This window comes from Sorex fumeus, unplaced genomic scaffold (assembly GCF_029834395.1).
Source record: "Sorex fumeus unplaced genomic scaffold, SorFum_2.1 ptg000024l, whole genome shotgun sequence".
Lineage (NCBI taxonomy): Eukaryota > Metazoa > Chordata > Mammalia > Eulipotyphla > Soricidae > Sorex > Sorex fumeus.
This window is the reverse complement of record NW_026606081.1, coordinates 18,494,960-18,520,524: the sequence shown is the minus strand read 5'-3', so window position 1 is coordinate 18,520,524 and position 25,565 is coordinate 18,494,960. Positions and strand designations below refer to the sequence as shown.

Here is a 25,565-nt window from a genome sequence, read left to right as displayed (position 1 = left end):
CAGGCCACATGGACACCTGCTGCCTGGCATGCATGAGGTCCGGGGTCCAATCCTGTGCTGCCAGGGTAGCCCCGAGACACAGGACTCAACAGCCGCATTCTCTGCCCGGCCTCGGGGCCACGGTGATCTAAAGTCTTTCTGAAACAGGTTTCATCTCAGGAATTAATATTTGCTTTCAGTGTTTTTTAAAAATCTCCTGTGTGTGTGTGATCTAAATTCCATCTCAGGAAATGTAAGAGAGATGAACTTTGAAGCCCGCGGGTGTTTCCTGGGGGCCGTGAGGGCAGCTGCTTATCTGACCTGTGGGTCTTGCCAGGGCGGCTCGCTGGTGGCTGATAGCATCGGGGGCAGCATCCTTCACGCAGGCCCCTCCCGCAGGCTGGCGCCCAGGGGCAGGAAGTGGCGACACTGCCCCTCCATCCCCCCCAACCAGGGCAGGACAGCCAGCCCCAGGCAGGACACATGTGGACACGTGTGGACACGGTCCCTGGAAGGAGCAATGCTGAGAGGGACTGAGCGTCCACTCCTGGACGTGCGGGTGGCAGTGGCCACAGTGGCATCCAAGCCCCGTGGAGAGGCTCAGGCTGGGCTGAGGCGGCAGCGACAGCTCCCAAGTTACGCGAGGACCCAGATGCCAGAGAGGAGCCATCCTCGGGCCCGGGCTCCGCGGGGTGTGTGGGCTCCTGGCTCACCCCGCTGTCCTTTCTGTTTTGACAGACGCCAGGATGGCAGAGGACGACCCGTACGTCAGGGTGACCGAGCCGGTAAGCCCCGCCTCCCAAGCCCTGCAGAGCCCAGAGGGGCCGAGGGGACCTGCAGGCGCCTGTGTCTGGGCCCCCTTCCCTCTGGACTAGCCCCGTGTCTCCCCTGGGCCTGGCAGGGCCCTGACGTCAGACTCGGCTCCAGCCTCCCTGGAGGACCCTCACGCCGCGCGCCTGAGACCCCCACTCCGGCGCCAGGGTCTGGTCCCTGGCGGGACTGCTTGTGGGGCTGAGCTCCTGGTCTGCGTGTGTGCATGATGCCCGCGGTTCGCGCAGCGTCTGTGTCTGCCAAGAGACGCCTCCTCCTCTCCCGCCTGCCGTGAGCCCTGGGCACTCAGGCGTGGCTACCGGGTCACTGTGCCGCCGCCGCGTGGCCACCCCTTCGCTGAGGTCTCACCCCATGTGCGCGGCCTGGAAGCAGCCGGGCCCTGTGGCTGCCGGGGCCTCCCAGCTCAGCTGCCCAGTCCGTGGAAGGCCACCCCCAGCGGAGGGCGCCCACGGCGACAAGAGCCGTTTGGTCTGGGTTTGGATGTTTTGGGTTTTGAGTCCTGAGCCACGCCCGGCTGTGCTCCCGGTCGACTCCCAGCCTTGTGCTCAAGGGATCACTCCCAGTGGGGCTCGGGAGCACGTGGGTCAGCAGACCCAGGTGGGCCGTGTGCGAGGCAGCTGCCCTCCCCACTGTGCTAGTGCTCCAGCCCCGGCACTAACAACTTTAAAGCAGAACGATCTTGTTGGCTTGAAGGGGCGGCCCTGTGCTGTGCTGGGGGGTGGGCTTGCGGGGCTGGGAAGCCTAGCCCGCCCCTCTGCAGCCTCAGCCACTTCTGGGAAGTGTCTGGAGCCCAGGGCCTGGGGGGTGGGGGTGGGGGGTCCAGGCCAGGGGAGGACGGCCCTGGCGAGTCCTGGCTCTGGGGTTTGGTCAGACACAGAGGGGAGACAGGGCTGGCCCCAGGGCTACCGGAAAACACCCCGGACTTCCCAGATTTGCATATGTGAGGCCGGGGAAAGTGAAACCAAAAGGGATGCCGCTGAGGTCCCCAGCCTAGGTAGCCCCACCTCCCCCGGAAATGCTCCCGAGCCGCCCTGACCACAGCCCGGACCGGTGCCCGAGGTGCCCACGGCCTCTGCTCGCCCACCTGCACTCGCTCTCCGGGGGGCTCCATCCCGTGTGCGGGGACCCCGTCTCCCTGCCACCAGCCCTGCAGCCCCGTGTGGCCGTTCCCCCACCTCCTATGGCCTTACTGGCTTGGCATTTTCTTGGCGGGGGAGGGTTCTACCAGGCAGCACACCGGGCTGGCAGGTGGCCTAATGGTTATTGCTGGGTGTGTGCGGGAACTCGCCCTCCAGGCCTCATGTGGGACGGGGTCCCCCCCTGGGGAAGAAAGGCCCCAGCAGACTCCTGGGTCACACCCGCCCACCTCCTCGCCCAGACACGCTGGTTCCTCTCCCACCTGCCGTGAGTCTCCGGGCCAACTTGGTAGGGGCGTCCACCCAGCGGCCCGTCTGCCAGGAGCCTCACTGCGGGTGCAGGACTGCATCCGAAGTCCTGCCCAAGCCTGGCCACACCCTCGGGGGCCTCCCCGCCCTCAGGCCCCTCAGCTCACTCCCAGGAAGCGTCCTTGCCTCCCGCCCCCTTCCCCCCCACCCCGTGTTTCTGCATCAGAGGTGAGGGGGGGCATCGCTGGCTGTCCAGCTGCTGCCCCCCCCCCCCCCCGGCAAGGACAGAATCGTCTGAGCCCCCCCATGTGCGCCTGAGGCCCCAGCTCTGAGCCCACGTGCCCCTGCTTGTTCCCAGGCGCAGCTGTGAACCTTCACTGGGGTATCGAGTGCGCGTCCCCCCCCCCCCCCAGGGGAGGGAGGCAGGGGTGGGGGAGGGGCGGCCCCCCAGGCGTGCGCCTGGAAGCAGCCCTTGGCCCAGACGCTGTTTCCGGCAGAGCTCGAGGCTTCGGCGTTCTTGAGATGCTGGACGCAGGGACTGGAATGGGCCCGTGTCTCCACAGATCTTCCCCATGGAGCCTCTGAACCCGGCCTTCTTCCACCCGGAGCTGTACCCGGCCGAGATGGCGCTGCCCACAGGTGAGGCTCTGTCCGCTGGCAGGGAGGCATCAGGCCGCAGGCCGAGATGGGAAGGGGCTTCCACCTGGCTCCTGGCTGGCATGCCGCCAGCTCCAGGGGCTCCCCCTCAGATACTCAACAGCTGGGGGCACCCTCCCAGACCCACCGTCCCATGGGGTGGCACAGGAGTGGCCAGCAGTGTCCTCCCAGCTCCTTCCTGGCCAGCCCGCGGGCACCAGTCACCTGGGCTCACTGAGTCACGGCCAGGGCCCAGGGCCTGCGGCTCTGCCTTGCCGGGGGCCGTGCTGTGGGGTGCTGGCCACGGGGGCACAGAGTCTCCGAGCCTGGACACGGGGCTGCTTCCCACGTCTGGAGCCATGACCGCCCTCGGGGCCTTTCAGGTCAGAGTGACCGTCTGCTCCTGCTTCGGGTGCGGCTCCGAACTCAGGAATCTCTCCTCAGGCACTCCCAGGACCCCTGGGCTCTGGAACTGGCCCAGCCGGGTGCGAGCAAGCGCCTCTCGCTGTGTGTGACTCCAGCCCAGTTTGCTGCTGTCGGATCTATTAGTCCTGGAGAACTGGAGGGAGAGATGGCCTGGAGGGGGTGGGTCTCCCTCGCTCCCCCTCAGAGCCTTAGGAGCCTGGCGTGGGGTGTGAGTGTGTGAGTGTGTATGTGTGTGTTTGTGTCTATGAGTGTGTGAGTGTATGTATTTGCGTGTGTGCCAGTGTGTGTATTTGTATATGAATTTGTATGGGTGTATGTGTGTGTATGTGTGTGTGTTTGTATGTATGTATGTGTGACGGGTGTGTGTAGTTTATGTGAGTGTGTGTATGAGTGTCCATGTGTGATTGTGTATGTGAGTGTGTGTCTGTATGTGTGAGTATGTGCGTGAATGTGCGTGTCTGTGTGTGTATGTGAGTGTGTGTCTGTGTCTGTGTGCATGAATGTGTGTGTGAGTTGTGTTTGTGTGTGAGAGTGTGTGTGCATGAGTGTGTATGTGAGTGTGTGTCTGTGTGTGTTTGTGTGTGTGCATGTGTATGTGAGTGTGTGTGCATGTGTGTATGTGAGTGTATGCATGTGTGTGTGAGTGTGTGCATGTGTGCGTGAGTATGTGAGTGTGTAGGTAACTGTGTGTATGTGAGTGTGTGCATGTGTGCGTGAGTGTGTATGTGTGTGCGAGTGTGTGTGTGTGAGTGTGGCTGTAACTCAGGTTTCAGAGTTGAGCCCAGCTTGAGCCCCCTTGAGCTTCCTGTGATGCAAAGGTCTCAGCGGCGTCTATTTCCTGTGACTTGAGCATGCTCCTCGGCCTGAGGAAGCCCAGCCATGTGCCCCCAGCCGGGGCCCCGAGACAGAAGGTGGCCAGGAGCTCTGTTCCTGTGAGGCGGCTCGGCCTTCCTGGCTGGGAACGTCTGGGGCTCGGCCAGCCCGATGCTCCCTGGGGTGTCTGCGCCCAGGGTCCGTGGTCTGTTCCGCGTGCCGCAGGAGCCGTTGGTCGTGTCATGCTGGGAAGCGTCATGGGTCGCCTAGGCTGTGCTTGGCAGTGGCGGGTGGCACCCGACCCTCTGAGGCGGAAGCAGAGCTGGCCCGTCCGGTCCTCTGAGCCTGGATGGATGGGCCCGGTTAAGAACATCACATGGAAACACGGACCACAGTCAGGTCTTCGTGACTAGACTCAGCTCTTATACGTGTTTCCCAGGAGGGAACAACGGCCCCTTTACACAGAGAACCCCCACCCTTAGTGTGTCATTATTGGAAGGAAATTGAACCGTCAGCAGAAGTGGCAGCAGAAGTTTAAGGCGGCTGAGGGCACCGGCCTGGAGTTTAACAACTGGTCCCGCTCTCGGCCGGGCCTGGGGCCCCAGAGGAGCGTTTTCTGTGTATGTTTGTCACATGCCCGGATCGCGTTTGTGGGGTTGGGTTTGGTTGGGTTTGGGGGTTTCACCAGGCCATGCTCGGGGTTGCTCCTGGCTCTGCACTTGGGAATCTGCCTGACGCTGCTTGGGGGACCCTGTGGGATTCTGAGGGTCAAACCCGAGCTGGGCCTGGGTGAGGCAAGCGCCTGCCCGAATCCTGTCTCCAGCCCCCGACTGCTCCCACAGTGCGGACGCTTCTGTCTCCCACCAGCCGTGTTTCCTTCTAAGGAGGCGAATTCTAGCCGCACTGGGGGCACTTTCAGCTGGAATGGGCTGTGCAGGGATGTATTTCCCACGAACGAGAGAATCCACCAGGCCCAGAGCTGGCCTCCCCATTCCGTTCTTTCTTGTGTTCCCTTCCCTTCCAACTCAGTCATTTCTCCATGGAATTTCTTGACTAGGTAACATGAAATCGCCATCCTTTACCTACTGCTCGGTTCTCTAGGCTAAGATCCTTGCATCCTGAGAGTAGAAAGACAAGAGGAAATCCTCAGGTTTCCATCTTAAATGAAGCCTTGCCTTTCCGGGTTTCTGTCTGGGCAAAGGGACCAGCTTCTGGCTCTCACGCAGTGAGATCGTGCCTTGGCCAGACCGTTCTGCCAGCTGGGTTCTTTCCTGGAGATGCCCGCGAGGGGGGGACGTTCCCTGGGGACCGCGCCAGCCGCAGCCCCCTGGTGTGGGGGCCAAGTACTGGGAGGCTCGCTAGCCCTCAGGAGGGAAGGATGGAGCCGGCCAGGACACCCAGAGGCTCCCGGGCGTGCTGGGGCTGAGGGAGACCCCGGTGAGAGACCCCCGTCCTGGACCCACCTCGCTCTGTCTGATAGCACGCCTGAGAAGCCTCACATTTCTTTCGGTTTCTGTCTGTTTTGTTCTTAGCAGATGGCCCGTACCTTCAAATCCTGGAGCAGCCCAAGCAGGTAAGGCCACCGTCGGGGTAGGGCTGGTGGTCCTGCGTCCACTCTTGGCGGTCAGTTGTGGGCAGAAGGGTGTGTGCATAGAGGGTGGGCAGGCTGCCGGCCAGGCTCCTGCCTCTGTCCAACCCTGCGCAGCAGTGGGGTCTGGGGTCCCGCCCCTGCCCCCCCCACTCAGTTCAAGTTAAGTTTAATGAAGCAAAATCTAAAATAGTTGGCTGCCACACAACTAATTCAGACCACTTATAGATTTACATCATTTATAAATTAATTCAGTTCTATGGTCTTTATGTTTATTGTGGTATTTAATAATAATAATAAGGAGGATTTGGAGGTGTACCCTGCAAGGTTCGAATCACTTTAAATCATCACTCAAGCAAGTGGGACAGAATCGCCAAGCCGCTGCCTCTCAGCCACCCCCCCACCCAAACCCCCAGGCCTGGGGCCTGTATTTGGGGCAGGAGCCGTAGCACAGCGGGGACACACATGCCTTACACACACCAGACCCGGGTTCAATCCCAGCCTCCCAGACAGTCCCCGAGCACTGCCAGGAGTAACTCCTGGGTGCAGAATCAGGAGTGACCCCTTGAGCATCTACGGGTGTGGCCCCCAAGACACAAAACCAAAAAAAGTGCCTCGTGGCATAGTGCAGTGGGTGGACCCGGGTGCCTGTGTTGCCCCTGGCCCCGGTCCCAGGACCCCTAAAGAGAACAGAGAAGACTGACCCAGGAGCAGGCGTCTGCCAGCCCCAGTGCCCATCTGGCTCCAGACAGGGGACACAGTATCCCCAGGGCCCCGGCAGCGAGGGAGCCGGGCCCTCGAGGGCATTGAGATTCACTTAGGCAAGCAGACTCACTGGGGTGGACGGCCGGGGGTCCGCAACCCTTTCCTCTCGAAGTTCAGAGCCAAGCGTCAGACTCCGCGTGGACCTCGCTGCCTTCCTGGGGAGGAGGGACGCGTGCACCCCATCCTGGGCTCAGCAGGTCGTGTGCCGTGTATCTCCCTGCTGCCCCTCCTCGCCCTCTCCCCAGGGCCAGCCCACCCCAGAGGCTGCGCGTTCTCAAGCGCCGCTAGGAATGTCCCTCCTTACAGCCAAGGCCCAGCAGGGCTGACCTGAGCACAGGAGGGGTCAGTGCCGAGTCCCCTCCCCGCAGGCTCCAGCTGCCGGGCCCCAGGAGCTGTGTGTGTCGGCCTCGTAGCTGCGCCAGCCTGTGGGCTCCGGGGACCTGCCCCAGGGACCTGGAACCCACCAGCCCTGGGCAAGCAGGAGCACCCCAGCGGGGAGCCAAGAGCCTGCCCAGTGCCTTGGGTGCTCTGTGAGTCTGGACACGGGGACCAAAAGCGATCTCTGTCCAAGCCTCCCCCCAGACCCCTGCTGTCTCCGGGGCTTACAGCCCCCCCCCCATGGCCCACCCAGAGCATCTGCCCAGCCCTTGACCCCTTCTCTGACAAGCCTTGTCTGGGGGCCCGGGCGCACCCTGGTCACTGGAAGATCAGGCTCGAAGCTGGGTGGCACCAGTCAGCCTAGATGTCCAGGATGGGCGGCTGAGGCCAGGGCTGGGGTGACCCGGGGGCCGTGGGGCCCCTCTGCGCGGAGCCCCTTCGGCAAGTCTGCCTCTCAGTGTCTGGCACCCGCCTTTGCAGCGAGGATTCCGCTTCCGTTACGTGTGTGAAGGCCCTTCCCATGGAGGCCTGCCTGGCGCGTCCAGTGAGAAGAACAAGAAGTCGTACCCGCAGGTCAAGGTGAGTGCCCGCGCCTGCCCCGAGAGCTTCGTCTGCAGCCTGCTCCCTCCCGCCTGCCCCAGCACCTGTGCCATGGCACGGTGCCCGGAAGCCAGTGGTGGGGAGGCAGCGGGGCCGAGACACTGGCCGTGTCCACACTGCCTGGCCGCCGTGTGCTAGCTGCAAAGAATCGGGGTCCACCTGTGGGAGGACGCAGGCCTGCGTGTCAGGACACCCCGCGTGCTCGGTCCCGCCCTCACACTCGCCCTGTTTCTGTCTCTCGTCTGTGCTTTAAGGCTTCGTCTCCAGGGCCGACGGGCACTGGCCCTGCGGGCGAGCCCAGGTCCACACGTTCCCGTCAACTCCCCCCCGGGCATGTCCTCTCAGTCGCCCGTGGATGTTTGGTGATGGGGAGGGTGCAGACGGGACCTCAGGGTCTGGGCTGAGGCCCGGCTCTGCCCTGTCCCGGCCTTCCCGGTGGCCGACCCCACACACCGGCCCAGACCCTTGCCTTCCACGCCCCACCACGCTGCCGCGGCCCTGCTGCGCTCGTGCACCGAGGGGCAGGCCAGGCCAAGCCGCAGCTCCTGGCCCAGGGCCAGGCCCGTGGCCAAGGATGGTGGGGAAGGAGCAGCGGCTGGGCAGTGGCTGGGCGTGGGTGTCAGCACCCCAGCTGCCCCGCCTCCTCGCTGTGTCCGGCTGCGAGGGGGTCAGAGGGCACGGGAGAGCCCGTGGCCGGGAGAGGCGAGGCGCAGAGTCCGTGGGACATCAGGAGGAGGCTGTTGGGGCATGTGTGCACGTGTCTGCATGCGTGTGTGTGCTGTGCCCTGTGTGTTATGGGTGTGCAGACATGTGTGTGCGCATGTCTGCACATTATGTGTTATGTGTGTGCACCTGTGCGTTCATGTCTGTGCATGCATGTGTGAGTGCTGTGCTGTGTGCACCTGTGTGTCGTGTGTACAGTCATGTGTGTGCATATGTCTGCATGTGTGTGTGCTGTGCCCTGTGTGTTATGGGTGTGCAGACATGTGTGTGCACATGTGCGAGTGCTGTGCTGTGTGCGTATGTGTATGTTGTGTGCACAGTGCTTTCATGTCTGTGCATGTGTGTGTGAGTACTATGCTGTGTGCACAGGTGTGTGTTACGTGTGCACATGTGCATTCATGTCTGTGCATGCATGTGTGCGTGCTGTGCCGTGTGCATGTGTTATGTGTGTGCACATGTGCGTTCGTGTCTGTGTGCATGTGTGTGAGTGAGGTGCTGTGTGCGTGTGTGTGTGTCATGTGCACAGTGCTTTCATGTCTGTGCATGTGTGTGTGAGTGCTGTGCTGTGTGCTCCTGTGTGTGTCGTGTGTGCACACAAGGGCATGCACGTGTTCCTGTGACGAGGATGGTTGTAGCCCGCATTACCCGCGTCTGTGCCAGGCGCTATGAGCAGTTGACTGAGGATGGGAACCGGGACTTTCTCTCTGGCCTTGCAACTCAGGGCGCAGCGCCTGGCATTGATGCCCAGGTTGTCGATGTTCACCCAGTAAATGTCGCATCGACCTGCTCATGTCCACCACGGTCCTCCCCTTGCCTGGTCGTGGTCCTGGGCTCAACCCTGACACCACAGAACAAGGCAATGCAAAGAGCTCACAACGCACCCTCTCCCCTCCACCCTGACCAAAACTAAAACCAAAACAACGAGACGCCGGCACCAAGACCCCTGGGGGCTCGAGGTGCTTGTCGCCCAGTTCTCTGCCAGTCCTGGGGGGGGCCTCAGCCAGTGAGTGGGCGAGCAGCGTGGACAGCCCCCCCCCCATGGCCACTACCCACCCCCCCGCAGTGCTGGGAGAGCTGCCCAGCTCTGATGGAGGAGACAAGGCCCCAGCTGCACGATGCAGGTGGGGGCCCACATGGCCGTTGCTCCTGGCGGGGCTCAGAGGGCATGTGGAATGCTCGGGACCCTCCTGCTGTCTTGTCTCTCCAGCCCCCGGTCTGAGTCTTAGAGCGAAAAAACAAAGTCACCGGAGAGAAGTACACGCAGAGTCCCTGAGTGCTGGGCGCCCTTCCCCGGGCCGGCCCTACTGGGCACTGACTCAGCGCCGTGCCTCCTCGCTCCTCTCGGCGCCCTGCAGGCCCGGGCCTGCCCGCCTGACGCTGGGCGCTTGCGGGAAAGGCACCCTCTCTTCCCGAAAGTCCCAGGGATGTGTTCCCCTCCCCCTGGCACAGGGCGGGGCCCAGGGTGGCACCCGGCCAGCACCCCCACCACTGCCCCTCCCCCGGCCTCGAGTCAGACAGAGGTGCCGTCTGCGTCCTTGATCCCGAGACACAAATAGCTCCTCAGCTGGTGCCGGTCCTCCTCGGCTATAAATACCGCAGGCCGCGGCTCCTGCTTGGGACAACCCTGGCCGGTGACAGAGGCTATTCTTACCCTCAGCTCCGTGCTTGCCCGGGCAGGCACCGGGTGAAGCCTTTGGGCCCAGCAGCTCCTCTGGGTGCTGCCTGGGACGCGAGGGCGGGCGGTGTCCACACCTCGGCACACGCTGGTGTGAGCTGGGCCTTGTGGCTTCCCCACAGGTCGATATCGGGGGACGTTTCTCCCCAAGCCCGGGGCAGGATGGACGGCTGGGCCACTCCCCACGGGCCCGGGGGAGCTGGGGCTCTGACGAGCCTCTCCCAGCAAGAGACGCCCCTGGAGTCTGGGGGCGGTCCGGGAGAAGCTGGGGGTGCCCCACTGCACAGTGGGGTGGGAAATCTCTTCTGGTCTTTGGGTTTGGGCGTAGGGGCCCCACCTAGCGACACGCAGGGGTCTCTCCTGGCTCCGCCCTGGAGGACTCAGGGGAACCCGTGGGAGTCGGGGTTGGCCCTGCAGGTGACAGCTCGCCCCTCCCGCATGCTGGAATGGCAGCCAGAGGGTGGGGGACAAGGACTGAGGAACGAAGCCAGCAGTGGTCACTGGGCAGTGTCCTTCCCGGTCACTGGGCAGTGCCCATCCCCGGTCACCGGCCACATGGTCGTCCCTTGCGTCTTGACAGGGCTTCCCCTGGGGGTCACCCCTTCCTTCCTGGGGTGCCTGTGAGCCCTGGACAGGGCGAGTCAGGAAACCTCCCACCGCCCTCACTGGTGACTCCACGCTCATGGGATTTCCCGGGCGAGTCAGCCGTAGCCACAGCCTGGCCGCCCACCGCCCCCTGGACTTTCCTGCAGGCGCGGGACGGGGCGGCAGCGTGGTTTGGGCGAGATGACATGATGGTGAGGGGCGGACGCCCTCATCCCAGGAGCCTCAGTCCCAAGCACCAAGTGGCAGCTCTGGGGAAGCACAGCTCCCTCAGGCCTGTGTTCCACGCCCCCAGCCAATGGCTGAGCCGAGCCAGTTCCCCTGGGCAGGCTTTAGCCCAGCCCCTCCCACAGGCACTGCACAGGTGGCAGCTTCCACTGTGGGTGAGCCACCAGAGTCTCGGAGTCATGCTCACGGGGTCACAGGCCCAGACACTTGTGGTTGCAGGCCGACACCCGGGGTCACAGGGTCACGGACTCAGACATTCAGGGTCACGGGCTCAGACACTCAGGGTCACGGGGTCGCGGGCTCCGACACTCGGGGTCGCTGGCTTCGACACTCGGGGTCACAGGCTCAGACACTCGGGGTCACGGGCTCAGACACTCAGGGTCACAGGGTCACAGGCTCAGACACTCGGAGTCGCTGGCTTCGACACTTGGGGTCACGGGCTCAGACACTCAGGGTCACAGGGTCACAGGCTCAGACACTAGGGGTCACAGGCTCAGACACTCGGGGTCATGGACTCAGACACTGGGGGTCATGGGGTCATGGGCTCAGACACTCGGGGTCACAGGGTCGCTGGCTCAGACACTCAGGGTCACTGGCTCAGACACTCAGGGTCACAGGCTCAGACACTCGGGGTCACAGGGTCACAGGCTCAGACACTCGGGGTCATGGAGTCACAGGCTCAGACACTCAGGGTCACAGGGTCACGGGCTCAGACACTCGGGGTTGCAAGCTCAGACACTCAGGGTCACGGGCTCAGATACTCGGGGTCACGGGCTCAGACACTCGGGGTCATAGGGTCGCGGGCTCAGTTACTTGGGGTCAAGGGCTCAGACACTCAGGGTTGCGGGCTCAAACATGGGGCTGCGGGCTCAATTCTGCTCCCTGACTGGGGAGCCCCGGTTCCGGTCCAGTTTCCGTTTCAGTGACAGGTGAAACTTGGTTGGTGCCAGGGCTGCCCAGTCTCCAAGTTCATCCCCACCACAGGTGCTGTGAGTGGGGGATGCAGTGGGCCTCCACCTGCACCTGTGTGACATGTCCCAGTGTTGCAGTTTCTGAGTGAACTTGACCTGCTAAATTCCCGCCACCCAGAAACCCACTTTCAGCTTTCCTTGCTGTCTCAGCCTGTGTGTGAGGGTCCCAGGTCGGGGTGAGGCCGCTCGGCCCTGCAGACCAAGCCGGGCCGTGTGGCCTCCAGTCACATGTCAGTCACATGTCGGGACAAGGCCCCGACAGCTGCTCCTGCCGGGCATCCTGGGCTGCCTGATGGGCGTTTCGGGACGCAGGTGGGAGTCGGGACTCAGCACAGCCAGACAAGCGTGGTGTGCGGGCTCCCCGGATGCCAGGGCCTGGGGGATGCTTCCCAGGCAGAGGAGCAGCGAGAGGGCAGGCTGCAGCCTGGGCTGCAGGTAGGGAGGGCGCTGACACTGCCCCTGATGCCTCTTCAGCACCAAAAGCACGGGAATGCACAGGAGGAAGCAGATGGCCAGGCGGGACGTGTGACTCCTGCAGCCCCAGCAGATGTCGCAGGGCAGACTGTGGAAGAGAGGGGACAGGTCAGGTCTGTGCCCCAGAGACAGGGATCAGCAGAATCCCCAGCTGTGGGGTAGTGAGCCGCTCAGTTGGTCTCTGGAAGTGACGAGCTCTATATGAGGGAGGGACTCTGAGGTGATGCGCTCTGTGTGAGGGAAGGGCTCTGGAGGTGATGCGCTTTGTGTGAGGGAAGCGCTCTGAGGTGATGCACTCTGTGAGAGGGAAGGGCTCTGGAGGCAATGCGCTCTGTGTGAGAGAGACTCTGAGGTGACGGGCTCTGTGTGGAAGAAGGACTGTGAAGGGTGTTGCGCTCTGTGCTCTGTGTGAGGAAAGCACTCTGAGGTGATGTGCTCTGTGTGAGAGAAGAGCTCTGGAAGTGATGTACTCTGTGTGAATAAAGGGTTCTGGAGGTAATGCACTCTGTGTAAGGGAAGCACTCTGAGGTGATATGCTTTGTGTGAGGGAAGGGCTCTGGAGGCAATGCGCTCTGTATGAGAGAAAGGCTCTGAGGTGATGGGCTCTGTGTGGAAGAAGAACTGTGAAGGGTGTTGCGCTCTGTGCTCTGTGTGAGGAAAGCACTCTGAGGTGATGTGCTCTATCTGAAGGATGGACTCTGGAGGTGATGTGCTCTGTGTGAGGGAAGCACTCTGAGATGATGCGCTCTGTGTGAGGGAAGAGCTCTGGAGGTGATGTACTCTGTGTGAGGGAAGGGTTCTGGAGGCAATGCGCTCTGTATGAGAGAAAGGCTCTGAGGTGATGGGCTCTATGTGGAAGAAGGACTGTGAAGGGTGTTGCGCTCTGTGCTCTGTGTGAGGAAAGCACTCTGAGGTGATGTGCTCTGTCTGAAGGATTGACTCTGGAGGTGATGCGCTCTGTGTGAGGGAAGGACTCTAAGGTGGTGCACTCTGCCTTGTGTGAGGGAAACACTTCTGAGGTGATGTGCTCTGTGTGGAGGAAGGACTCTCAGGTGATGTGCTCTGTTCATGACACCAGTCTCTGGAGGTGATGGGCTCATGCTTTGTCTGAAGGTGGACTGGGTAATCCCCCAGAGCATCCAGGAGGGCGAAGGGACAGGCAGGAATGGCTCCTGATGCCGCGCCCTGGCAAAGCAAAAACCCAATGCAACCCCGAGGAGGGTGCCCAGGGCAGCAGCTTTGAGCATGGTTCCAACCTGCACCGGGAGCCGCTCCTGGCCCTGTCCTCGCCACCTCCCTGGGCGGGCTGAGAGCTTCTGAGCTGCTCAGTCCCAGCCTGGCTCATCTGAGAAGGCGTTGCTGATGTGCTTGAAAGTCTCCAGAGCCCTGGCCAGGCGCCCTGTCGTAACTGATGCACTTCCTCAGCAGCTCCCACTGACTGGGACGGCCACCCCTCCTCTGAGGGAACAGGAAGTGGGGAGGAGTGTGTGCGTGTGTGCCGTGAGTGTGTACATGCGGGGGTGCATGCGTGTGCTGAGTGCAGTGTGTGAGTGTAGTGTCTGTGTGCATGTGGGGGTGCTAAGTGCAGTGTGTGTGTGCATGTGTGTCATGAATGTGCACATGTAGGGATGTGTGTATGTACTGAGTGCAGTGTGTGCGTGCATGGGCTGTGAGAGCTGTGTGTATGTGTGTGTGTTTGTGTGTGCATAGGCTGTGAGTGCTGTGTGTGTACATGAGCTGTGAGTGCTGTGTGTATGTGTGTGTGCATGTGTGAGTGCATGGGCCGTGAGCGCTGTTTGTGTGTGCGTGCATGGGCTGTGAGTGCTCTGTGTGTGTGTTTGTCTGCGTACATCCATGGGCCGTGAGTGCTGTGTGTGTGTGCATGAGCCGTGAGTGCTGTGTGTATATGTGTGTTTGTGTGTACATAGGCTGTGAGTGCTGTGTGTGTGCATGAGCTGTGAGTGCTATGTGTATGTGTGTGCATGCGTGAGTGCATGGGCCATGGGCGCTGTTTCTGTGTGCATGCATGCATGGTCCGTGAGTGCTCTGTGTGTGTGTGTGTGTTCGTATGCGTACATCCATGGGCCGTGAGTGCTGTGTGTGTGCATGAGCTGTGAGTGCTGTGTATATGTGTGTGTTTGTGCATAGGCTGTGAGTGCTGTGTGTGTGCATGAGCTGTGAGTGCTGTGTGTATGTGTATGTGTGTGCGCGTACGTGAGTGCATGGGCCATGAGTGCTGTGTGTGTGTATGTGCATGCATGCATGGTCCATGAGTGCTCTGTGTGTGTGTGTGTGTGTTTGTATGCGTACATCCATGGGCCCTGAGTGCTGTGTGTGTGCATGAGCTGTGAGTGCTATGTGTGTGTGTGGGTGCGTGCATATTGGAGGTGCATGTATATGCTGAGTGCAGTTTGTGTTGGCTGTGTATGTGCGTGTTGTGTGCATGGGGGGGTGTTCTGTGAGCATGGTGCTTGTGTGTGCATGTGTGTGTGTGCATGTGGGCACGTGGACAGTGGAGGGCTCAGGGTGCCCCTCCCCGTTCTCCCGTGTAGCCATAGCCCTGGCGGGAGTGCTGAGACCCGCGGGCTGAGGCGGTGGCAGGACATTCCCTGAGAGAAGCCACGGGGTCCCTGCGGGTCCCTGAGGGTCCTGGGGTCCCTCCCCTCCAACTGTGCCTGCCCTGTGGCTCAGAACCCCAGAGCATCTCCCTCGGTGCCCGCATACGTCCGTTTGTCTCCCACGCCCACACGTGTCCCGCGTTCTGCAGGGGACTGCCCCCTGTGCGGACCCGCGTCAGCAGCCCCAGCCCGTGGGCCTGGCCTCGGCTCTGGCCATTGCCCCCTTGCGTCCTGGACCTGCCTTCCTGTCGGTCACCCCCTCCGACGTGGAGGGGACTGAGGGCGAGGGAGGAAGCATCTCTGGGTGGCGAGCTGCGGGCGGGCTCCTGAAATAGCAGCGACCTTCTGCACCTGAGCGTCTCCTGCCAGCGGCCTTGGAAAGTCCACAGCACCCAGGGCCCCACCGCCTGCCTGTGGCCTCAGGGTCCCACAGGACGTTAGTCACCTCGCCCGGCCCAGCCCAGCCGCAGACTCCTGCTTCCTCATTCTGCCTGGACAGCAGTGAGTGCCGGGCTGGGGGCTCTGGAGACCCCTCCCCGCCCTCAGGCCCTGAGGCCGTCCCTGCCCTGGCCTGGTCTGACCACTCTGCCAGCCTTCAGCCACAGCCCAGGCCACGGGCATTCCTGGACAGCAGGGTGACTGTGCCCATGCCCAGGCAGTGTCAGGGGCCTCCGCGACCCTCCTCCTGCCTGCAAGGGCTCCTGCTGCCAAGCCTCCGGGCTGCCCGCTGGCTCTGCCAGTCGGGGAGTGACCCAGGGAAGCCGCACGCTCCGAGGGTCCCCACATCCAAACCCAGGCACCGCATGATCCCCTGAGCACCTCGGGGCCAAACCACCCACCAGCCGAGGGTCCCAGGCTGCGGCTCAGGTGGGGGCCGCACCCTGTTCCCAGCTTCACATGGACCCAAAGTAACAGCCATAAAGTCTGAACTTAGAGGCTGGAGCAAGGCACAGCAGGTAAGGCGTTTGCCTTGCACGCGGTCGCCCCGGATTCAATTCCCAGCATCCCATATGGTCCTCAAGCGCTGCCAGGAGCAATTCCTGAGTGCAGAGCCAGGAGTAACCCCTGTGCGCCCTGGAGGGTGAGTCTTCGTGTTCTCAGTGTTTCTCTGACTGTGAGAACATCGAAGTGTGGAAACCCACAGAGGCTTTTCCTTCAACACCAAAACCCCCCAAAAGAAAAAAAAGTCTAAACTTAAAAACAAAACGCAGTGCTGGAGATGCCCAGAAACAGCTGCTGGGGGGAGGGGTCCCCAGGACTGGTGCTGCCTAGAGGGTGGTCGCTCCCCCACATGCCCACTGGCCGGTTAGCGCCAGACTCCAGAGACTGCCCTTAGGAGACTGTCCCACGGCCACATCCGCCCACAACTGGCCAGGGCAGCTCAGGACGCGGCACCCAGGACGGCTACCACAGATGCACGCCGGCTGCGTCCCCACTGGCCTCTTGGCCTGTCCGCCCCACCCACCCACCCCCGGCAAGCCTTGTCTCGTCTACTGTTGTCCAGCAGTGGAAGGAGAAGGGCCCACCCAGGGGAGCACTGTTCTCTCTGCAGGACGTGAAAAGTGTCTGGTGTGAGGTCATGGAGTGACCCCCCAAGCTGGGCCCCACCCTGGCTCCAGGGGTGGGTGGGGCTTACCTAGCAGTGGCCAGGGGGATGTACAGTCACCCCAGGGTCCCCACAAGGAGGGTGCTGGTGTGGATATGGGGTGCGCCTGGGACCCTGCCCCAGCTTCTGCCCGGCCGCATCTTCCATAGCAAAACCGTGAGCTGCCCCAGCGGTCTGGGCGTCCAGCTGATGCTGGAAGTCAAGGACCCGGGCCTGGGCCCTGACCACTGTGGCCAGCCTCAGGCAGGGGCCGCTCGCGGCCATGGACTCCCCCATGGCGGGGAGGAGGGTTGGTTTTCAGTACGGGATGGGTGGCAGAGCCCGTGGATGGTGGCCTTGAGTGGACAGGTGTGGGATCATGTAGAAGCAACCGGTGGGCGCTGCAGCCCTGGGGCACTTCGGGGATGAAAGACTCGTGGCTGGCGGAGCTGGACCTCTGAGCGTCCACCCCGCCTGGCCCTCCTGCCCTCCCGACGGGTCTCGGCTCTCGGCTGCTCCTTGCAGCTCCCCCAAGCTTAAGGACCTGTGCACCCCTGGACAAGCCCCACCCGCAAGCACCAGCCCCCACACTCAGCTGAGGCCCCGCAGCAGCCCCAGGCAGGTGGGGTCCCGCCCCCGCGCACCGCCTGGCCACACCGGGTGCTCACCCTGCTGTTCACTGTCCAGATCTGCAACTACGTGGGACCCGCCAAAGTGATCGTGCAGCTGGTGACCAACGGCAAGAGCGTCCACCTGCATGCGCACAGCCTGGTGGGCAAGCACTGCGAGGACGGCGTCTGCACGGTGACCACCGGGCCCAAGGACATGGTGGTGGGGTGAGTGACTGCTCTGCCCCGGGCTCCGGGTGTCCCGTGGGCAGGAGGGGAGACCAGGCCCCCAGGGAGCGCCGTCGACCCCAGGCCAGGCCAGTGGGAGTTCTGGGCCGTGGGTGGCCACAGAGTGAGGGTCAGGAGGAGGAGGCCGAGATGGGAACGCGGGTCACACCTGCGTCCACCCACTCCGTGGGGACTGTGGGAACTGCAGAGTCCAACCCATCTCCAGCCCGCGCACCCTGGAGGGTGAGTCTTCATGTTCTCGGTGTTTCTCTGACTGTGAGAACATCTAAGTGTGGAAACCCAGAGAGACTTTTCCTTCAACACCAAAACCCGCACAGCGGGTAGGGCATTTGCCTTGCACGCGGCCGACCTGGGCTCGATTCCCAGCATCCCATAGGGTCCCCGAGCATCGCCAGGAGTATTTCTTGAGTTCAGAGCCAGGAGTGACTCCTGGTCTTCACTGGGTGTGACCCAAAAAGAAAAAAAAAAACTGAGCGTTGGTGTCAGGAGAAGACTGGAGGAGGAAGCCTGGGCTGATTTGAGATTCCAAGTGAGCTTCCCCCCCCCCCACCCCGCCCTCCACCTCTCCCCCCCCAGTCTCCGCCTTGGTGCTGCCGGCTGCTGGTGGCCACTTGGCTTTGCAGGCAGCTGTGTGGATCTTACTCGGTCCCCACCCACCCGCTCACCCCCCCACACACACACACACACTCCGCACTCACCATTACTGCATTCCTAAGGAGGAGCGCACAAACGCTTTCACAGCTCTTTAGAACCATCACACCCCACTTTTTTGCCCCTCCCCCCCAAAAAAAAGCCCTGCCCTGAATACTGGGAAGTGGGGTTGTTTGAGGCGCTGCGGCCCGGCCGCCATGCCCTTGGGTCCTCTGGCCACGGTAATCACACCCCCCGAGAGGAAGTCACGGGTGGAATCCCCTCCGATGGCACTGGTTACTCGAACACTTGCCAGATGCTGCCTGTAATTTGCAGCTTCTGTGGTTTGGCTTCGTAATCTCCCAGGATTTTAGAGGAACTAATGGTTATTTAATTAGGCGCCAGCCGCCAAGTACCAGGAAACTCCCCGTCTCCCAGGTTGGGGCCGGGCCCAGCTGCCGGCAAAACCGCCCATCCCCTCTACTAATGCATCCAGCAAACGGGTCACACATCGATGTGACCAGCCTGGAGCCCAGCCTGACACGAGGGATATGTGGCCCCTGCCCTGTCCCTGAGGCTCAGCCCTGGAGGAAGCCTATGGGCTTACCCCAGCCCCAAAGTGTTTCCCATCAAGGTCCCCATAAGTGGGACGCGCTCTGTCAGCTTCGTCAGTGTCTGTTCCAAAGACTTGTAATTTGTCACTGGTGCAGGGTAGCCTGGACTTCGGGGGACTCCATCACTCTGTATGTGGGGCTCTCTCCATTCCAGTGTACCTCACCCCCAAAGCCCCGCATTCTGCATGACCCCATGCACCCCCCACCCCCTCCGGCTCGGCTTGTTCCCCACTCAGAATGAGTCTTCCTTTTTTTTTTTTTTTTTTTTGCTTTTTGGGTCACACCTGGCAATGCACAGGGGTTACTCCTGGCTCTGCGCTCAGGAATTATCCCTGGTGGTGCCCAGGGGACCATATGGGATTCTGGGAATCGAACCCAGGTCGGCCGCGTGCATGGCAAACACCCTACCCGCTGTGCTATTGCTCCAGCCCCCCAGAATGAGTCTTGCGCGTGCCACTTTCCTTGTTTTGCTATTTGTATTCAAGAGACGAATGAAACTCTTGGCTTTCACTTACACACATCCGAGGTCTAACATTTTGTCACAGAAATCGTGTGTGTGTGTGTGCGCGCGCGCGCCCGCGCACGCACATGCAAACATTTTGGAGCCACATCCAGCGGTGTTCAGGGCAACCCAAGGCTCTGCGTTCAGGGATCACACCTGGCCTGGCTCAGGAGAGTGTATGTGGTGCCGGGGATCGAACCCAGGTCAGCTGTATGCAAGGCAAGAGCCTTCCCCGCTGTGCCTTGCTGCTCCCGGCCTGACATTCAGGGGTCACTCCCAGCAGTGGTTCTCAGCCGCTGAGGGAAGAGTCTGGTCCCGTCCTCCTGTGTGTGGCCTCAACCCCGGCCTCGCCCAAGGGTTTCTCGGTGTCCTCTGCGTGGCTGAGTGTGGGAACGTGCGTTGCTCAGTAACTTCATGCCGGCTCCCCTTCCTCCTCCCTGAGCACTGGCCCGTCCAGGGCACTGTTCTCCCCCTCCCCCCGCAGACACACACTGTTGCCAGAGGCCGCCTGCATGAGCGGCTCTCGCTGGGCCCCCGGGTCTGGGCTCTCGTCTCTTCCTGGCCCTGCTCTCTGCCTCTGTGCTGTGGGAGCCTCATCTCTTGCGTCTCTCAGCCTCGCCCTCGGCTGCTCCTACAGGGCCGCTCTGGCTGTGTGCGGCGTTTGCTGCTCAGGAACTCGCTCTTTAAGACTCTGCCATGCAGGGCTGGAGCAATAGCACAGCGGGTAGGGCGTTTGCCTTGCACACATCCGACCCGGGTTTGATTCCCAGCATCCCATGTGGTCCCCCAAGCACCGCCAGGAGTAATTCCTGACTGCAGAGCCAGGAGGAAACCCTGAGCGTTGCTGGGTGTGATCCAAGAAGCAAAAAAAAAAAAAAAAGACTGCCATGCAGGTGCTGACCTCGGGTTCATCATTCCCCTCAGTGATCATGTGGGGGTCAGTGGGGGCCACACACCCTGGGACTCCCTGCTCGAGCGAGGTAGCACCTGATGGTGTCTGGGGCCCAGAGGTGCCAGGGACGGAGCCGGGATTCCCGGGTGGAGTCTGAGGCCCCTCGCAGCTGGTCTGCGGGCACGCCCTGTTTCCTGGGCAAGGACACCAGGCATCTCTGCAACCTCTTGTGCCCACGTGGGGGTCCCGGGCCATCCGCAGGCCAGAGCTGGGTCTCTGTCAGCACCTCAGCTCCTGAGTCGCTCTGGGGACGGCCCAGGAGGGCCAGAGAGCTCAGGGTGCAGACGAGTGTGAGAGACATATTCCCGGGGAGCCCAGGAGCTGGTCCCACTGCTCGGGCTGGGGGTGAGGCCCCCGTGCGAGTCACTCTCCAGTTTGCGCCCCTCTCGTCTCGCAAGCCCCCAGACTCCCAGGGGGGCCCCGTACAGCTTCCTGGCCGAGACGGGTCAGCTGCCGGGAGACGAGGCCCATGCGGGCAGCTGTGCCCGGTGCCGCAGCCCTACAGTGGGGTGGGCAGCACGGCCAGGCCGTGCCGTGGGCCGTGAGCTCCCGCGAGACGGTGCTGCCGTGGCTGTTGCAGCTTCGCCAACCTGGGCATCCTCCATGTGACCAAGAAGAAGGTGTTCGAGACCCTGGAGGCGCGGATGACAGAGGCCTGCATCCGCGGCTACAACCCCGGGCTCCTGGTGCACCCCGACCTGGCTTACCTGCAGGCCGAGGGTGCGGGCGACCGGCGGCTCACAGGTGCGCGCCCTCCACCCCGACGTCCACCCGTCCCTCCGTCCACCCGTCCCCTCTGTTCCCTAGAGCCCCATCCAGTCCGGCCACCTACTAGCAGGGCCATCAGCCGCGGTGCTGCTCTGCTCACAGTTCTCCCCTCGCCCCTCGTGCCCTCTCGCCACTCTCCTGCCAGCACTCGCCTGCGGCAGTGCACAACCATGCCTCAATTTCCCCCAGACAGGCCCCATCCTACCCGCATCACTGCATCCCCCAACCCTGCTTGTGCCCGGTCTGAGTGGCCGCCTGGCCCCGCTCTGTGACCACCTGTCCCCACTTCCGTCCCTGGCCGCACGCTGGGGCCACACGTGCCCTCCCCAGCCCGCTGTCCCGTAGTCGCCGCCTGCTGCTCCTCCCCCAGCTCTGTTCCCCGCGAGAGGAGATGTCTGTCCATCCGTCCATCTGTCCCCACGTGTCCAGGTTCCAGACCTGAAGCCCCATGGAGCGACCCACGGCGCCTCTGCCAGGCCGGCCGCCGAACACTGCCCTCAGGGCCACTGTCTGTGCCCATGGACAGGTCCCCCCGCCTCAGGCGACTGGGACAGGCTGTGCTTAGAGCCACGGGACCCTCAGTGTCCACGCCCCGAGCCCGTGCACAGCAGCGACCGCCCCCTCCCGCGTGAACCCACTCATGGCCAGCTGTTTGGGTGTTTTCTTCTGTGGGTTGCTCCATTTTGTTCTGTTTTGTGTTTGGTGGTTCTCTGGGGCCCACCCAGCAGTGCTCGGGGCTTACTTCTGGCCCCGCGCTCAGGGGTCCCTCCGAGTAGGGCTAGGCGCCCGTCTGAGGAGCCGCAGGTCTAACCCGGTGTGCCGTGTGCAAGGCACGTGCCCTCCCCCTGCTCACGCGTCCTTGGTCACGGTGCAGAGCGTCCCATGGGAAAGGCTCGGCTCTGCCAGACCTGCCCACCCCGCACTGGCCGCTCTGGGTCTGAGCTGGGCGCCTGTGCCGTGTCCCCAGACAGCGAGAAGGAGGTCATCCGCCAGGCCGCCCTGCAGCAGACCAAGGAGATGGACCTCAGCGTGGTGCGCCTCATGTTCACGGCCTTCCTGCCCGACAGCACAGGCAGCTTCACGCGGCGCCTAGAGCCCGTGGTGTCCGACGCCATCTACGACAGCAGTGAGTGCGGCCGCACCTCAGGGGCCTCGCCTGGGGCCACGCTGTGGCCTCCGAGGGAGAAAGTCTCGGTGACATTTTCCAGTCAGGCCCCCGGGACAGAGTCAGTAGGAACCCCACAGGCCCAGCCAAGAAAGCCACAGTCCCACTCTCCACGGGCCGCCCCCCAGAGCCTCGGGCGCAGGGCTCACTGGGGCCCACACGAGTACTGCACTCAGACCCGGGAATCTTTAGAACTTGGTATAAGCAGAGAAGTCCGTGCTCCAGGTTCGAAGCCTGAATTCAAACGTGTCTGAAGGGAAGTGCGAGAGTTGCAAGGCCCGATGGGGCAGGAGGGATGGTGCAGCCGGGGGGGCATTTGCCTTGCCCGGGCTCGATCCCCCACGAGCCATCTGGTCCCCCAGCACCACTGGGTGTGGCCCCCAAAAGACGACAGCGAGGGAGAGGGAAAGCGCTTGCCCCCAGGGTGCCTTCCCTGGGCTGCCCCCAACCTCACCCTGCAGGGGGCTGCATGGTCTCTGCTTATCCGTAGAGCAGAAGTGGGCATGGGGAAAGCTGTTGGTTCTGAATTCTCGGGGTCCTGCCAGGACCTCGGTTTCGGGGAGGTCAGTCCTAGGTGTGAGCGCCGAGACGCCCCGCGGGAAGCTGTCCCCGTGCGGTGCCAACCAAAAGCCAGTGGGTCCCTGCCACGGCCCAGCCCCCACGGTGGTGACGGGAGGTCGGGCCGTAGGAGTACACGCCGTGGTCGCTTGCTGTGGGCTGCGGATGCCTGGGCAGCCGAGGCTGAGCCCTGAGCCGCGTCCCCCGCCCCACACAGAGGCCCCCAACGCATCCAACCTGAAGATCGTGAGGATGGACAGGACGGCCGGCTGCGTGACGGGAGGGGAGGAGATTTACCTTCTCTGCGACAAGGTTCAGAAAGGTACGGCCCAGCCCTCACTGGGGTCTGCACGTGGCCTTCCCCAGGGGCCCTGGGCTTCCGACTGGAGCCTACGCACGTCCCTCTTCCAAATGAGGGCTGTCTGTCGGATTTTTTTACACCAAATAAATTTGTTTATAAGTTTTCAACAGGAGAGAAATAACGGGTCAGAGAGATAGTACGAGGGTAAGGTGCTGGCCTTGCACGCTGCCAACCCGTGTTCAGCCCCCCGCACCCCACGTGGTCCCCTAAGTCCTGCCAGGAGTGAGCCCTGAGCACCATTGGGTGTGGCCTCAAACCAAAACAAAGAGCAGAGAAATAAATTATGGGCCGTTGGCGCTGAGGAGCTAGTCTCTAGAGGTGGGACACTCTGCATGCTCGGGACCATGAGTTCTAAACCCAGCACCACAGAACACGCACACATAGCCACATTGTGGGGTGGGGGCGGCTGGAAAAAGTCCGTTAAGAGTCAAACTATGCATTAAGGCATATGTTCTGATTATATAATGTAATTATGATACATTATGTAATTATGGCATTTTGTAATAGGTGTCTATATATTTCAAATATTGGCCTCTGAGTGCAGTTAAACTAATAGCCCATGCTTCACACACACATGTGCGCATAGACATGCACATACCACACATACATGCCCACACATACACATGCACGTACATACAAGCACATGCATGCACACACGCACGCACGTACATGTATACAGATGCACACGCACACACAGTCCCTCTCGCAGAGAGATGGGCTGTGTCACCTTGCCAAGGGCTGGAGCGTCACCGGGTCTGGCCCCGACCGTCTTGCTCCTCCCTTCACGGCTGGGTGAGCTTCCCGTGCAGCTCGACTCTGCGCAGCCATGCCACGGACGGGCCACGGCTCCCATCAGCCAGGGTCCACGTGCAGGGTGCGAGGGGGCTGGATGTGCGCCCACGCCGAGAGGAGCACCGTAGGAGTCAGCCAGGGGTGGGAGGCAGCAAGTTCCGAGACAGCAGAGGCGGCAGCGCGGGGACTGGCAGAGAGACCTGGCCGTCCCGGGTCAGCGGTGACTGAATGGCTTTCGAAAGGTCTAGACCAGGCCTGCCCCGCTCAGCGGGCGTCTGGGTGTGACTGGGTTCTGTTTGCAGATGACATCCAGATCCGCTTCTATGAGGAGCAGGAGAACGGCGGCGTCTGGGAAGGCTTTGGCGACTTCTCCCCGACCGACGTGCACAGACAGGTGAGCAGTGAGGTGGCTGCAGGTCACTGCTCCGCCTGCTGGGGTCGGGCTATGAAGGGGAGAGGCTCTGCCCGGGAGCAGGAGGAGAACAGGGCTCAGGGCTGGCTTCCAGCTGGGCCCAGGGGACCCTCTGCCGCTCGGCTGTGTGCTGAGCACGCACCTGCCCGCTGTCCCGGGCTCCCCGCCCGGTCGGAATTCCCTGTGAGGTTCCCACAGTCCTGCTGGAAGTCACTGGCCCTGGAACAGGGCCCAGGCTCCAGCTCCAACCTTGGCGAGAACTTCCACTGGTGCCCGGGCTCAGCCCTGGGGGGAATGTGGGCGGGAGGGGAGGGGGGGGGGCACCAGGCAGAGACTCAGCCGGAGCCTGTTTCCTCCCGGGTCGGCTGCAGATGGGCTGGCAACGGCGCCCACCTCTGCCTCCCCCTCCCACTCAGGGCCCCCTGGCCTTCACTCTCCTGTGGGCCTCAGTACCAACCTCACCACAGGGCACGCCACACAACGTGTGCCTGGGGACTCTGCAGGCCACCAGTTGAGACTCGTGTCACTCACACATCGCGGTGTGAGTGACACGGTAAGAAAAGGAGCCCCAGCTCACGGGCACGAGACGGGCTGTGATCTCCGTACAGACGTAAGGGAACGGGTGGGCCCTCACCCGCCCCCGGGGCAGTGCTGTGCAGAGGAGGGTCAGCTCTGAGAGCGCCAGGCCAGCCAGGAACAGAAGTGTGCGATTCTACGGGGCGGGGGCTCAAACCTGGGGCCTCCTGCGTGCGGGGCCGCCCAGCCACATCCAGGCCTGTTCCATGCGTTCTAACCCCTAGGACTAGATCTCGGGGCCCAGAACCCCAGTGAGAATCGTAAAAATGACCCGCATTCCTCTTTTCTCTCCGGAAGTGGCCCCGGCACCTCCTCCCGCCCCAGCCCTGTCCCCACTCTGCCTCCCAGGCTGGCCAACACTTGCAGAAATCTGGCCTCCAACTGGGAGGCGGGAGGAAGGGGAGGGGTGCAGGAAATTCTGTTTATGAGACATGAGGCGGGTGCAGTGACAGCCTCATGCTCCTTGCTGGCCCTGCCCCCCCATGTGGTTCTCTGGCCACTGTCCCCCCATGTGCTTCGCAGGCCCTGTCCCCCCATGCGGGAGGGCTGGGTCAGGTGGGTCTGGCCTCAGAGTGTGCGTGCAGTCTGCAGGACTGCTCTGCGGGACTGCCCCCGCCCCAGGGACCACCTCTCTGTGCCTGCAGTTTGCCATCGTGTTCAAGACGCCCAAGTACAAGGACGTCAACATCACGAAGCCCGCCTCCGTGTTCGTCCAGCTGCGCCGGAAGTCGGACCTGGAGACCAGCGAGCCGAAGCCCTTCCTGTACTACCCCGAGATCAAAGGTAGTGGCCACCCCAGACGCGCCCGGGCCCAGCTGTGCGGGTCTCGGTGCCCAGAGGGCCTCCCTGACGGGGCAACTCAGACCCACCTGAGATGAGGGAGGGGTCCTGCCTGCCACTTGGCACTGCCCCCTGTGGGCACTGCCCCAGCAGGGCATCCGGCTCTACAGCGTCCTGTGGGTGCCCCACATGCCAGGGGATGTCCAGGTGCCGGGTCCCGTGGCCACAGGGCATTCCCACAGCGGGAGGGTGGTGCCCCCAGCCCCGCAGGCTGCTCGCCCTCCCCCCCCCCGTTCAGGCTCCTGACCCGTCCACATGCC

The 25,565-nt window shown here is 62.6% G+C and overlaps 1 protein-coding gene across 4 annotated transcripts in view; it reads left to right on the top strand.

Annotated features, from left to right (window-relative positions):
• Positions 1-25,565, top strand: part of NFKB1 (nuclear factor kappa B subunit 1) — a 43,081-nt gene that overhangs the window by 11,540 nt on the left and 5,976 nt on the right. For 2 of the 4 annotated variants that reach the window (XM_056114129.1, XM_056114127.1), the window contains exons 2-11: positions 718-764; positions 2,759-2,834; positions 5,606-5,643; positions 7,282-7,380; positions 16,966-17,114; positions 20,414-20,577; positions 21,569-21,727; positions 22,542-22,646; positions 23,780-23,871; positions 25,110-25,248. In XM_056114129.1, the coding sequence (XP_055970104.1) occupies positions 726-764; positions 2,759-2,834; positions 5,606-5,643; positions 7,282-7,380; positions 16,966-17,114; positions 20,414-20,577; positions 21,569-21,727; positions 22,542-22,646; positions 23,780-23,871; positions 25,110-25,248 (1,060 nt within the window). In that variant the 5' untranslated portion in view covers positions 718-725. Of the gene's footprint in view, positions 1-717; positions 765-2,758; positions 2,835-5,602; positions 5,644-7,281; positions 7,381-16,965; positions 17,115-20,413; positions 20,578-21,568; positions 21,728-22,541; positions 22,647-23,779; positions 23,872-25,109; positions 25,249-25,565 lie in introns of all 4 variants that reach the window. The other 2 variants (XM_056114128.1, XM_056114126.1) reach the window with 1 other exon arrangement.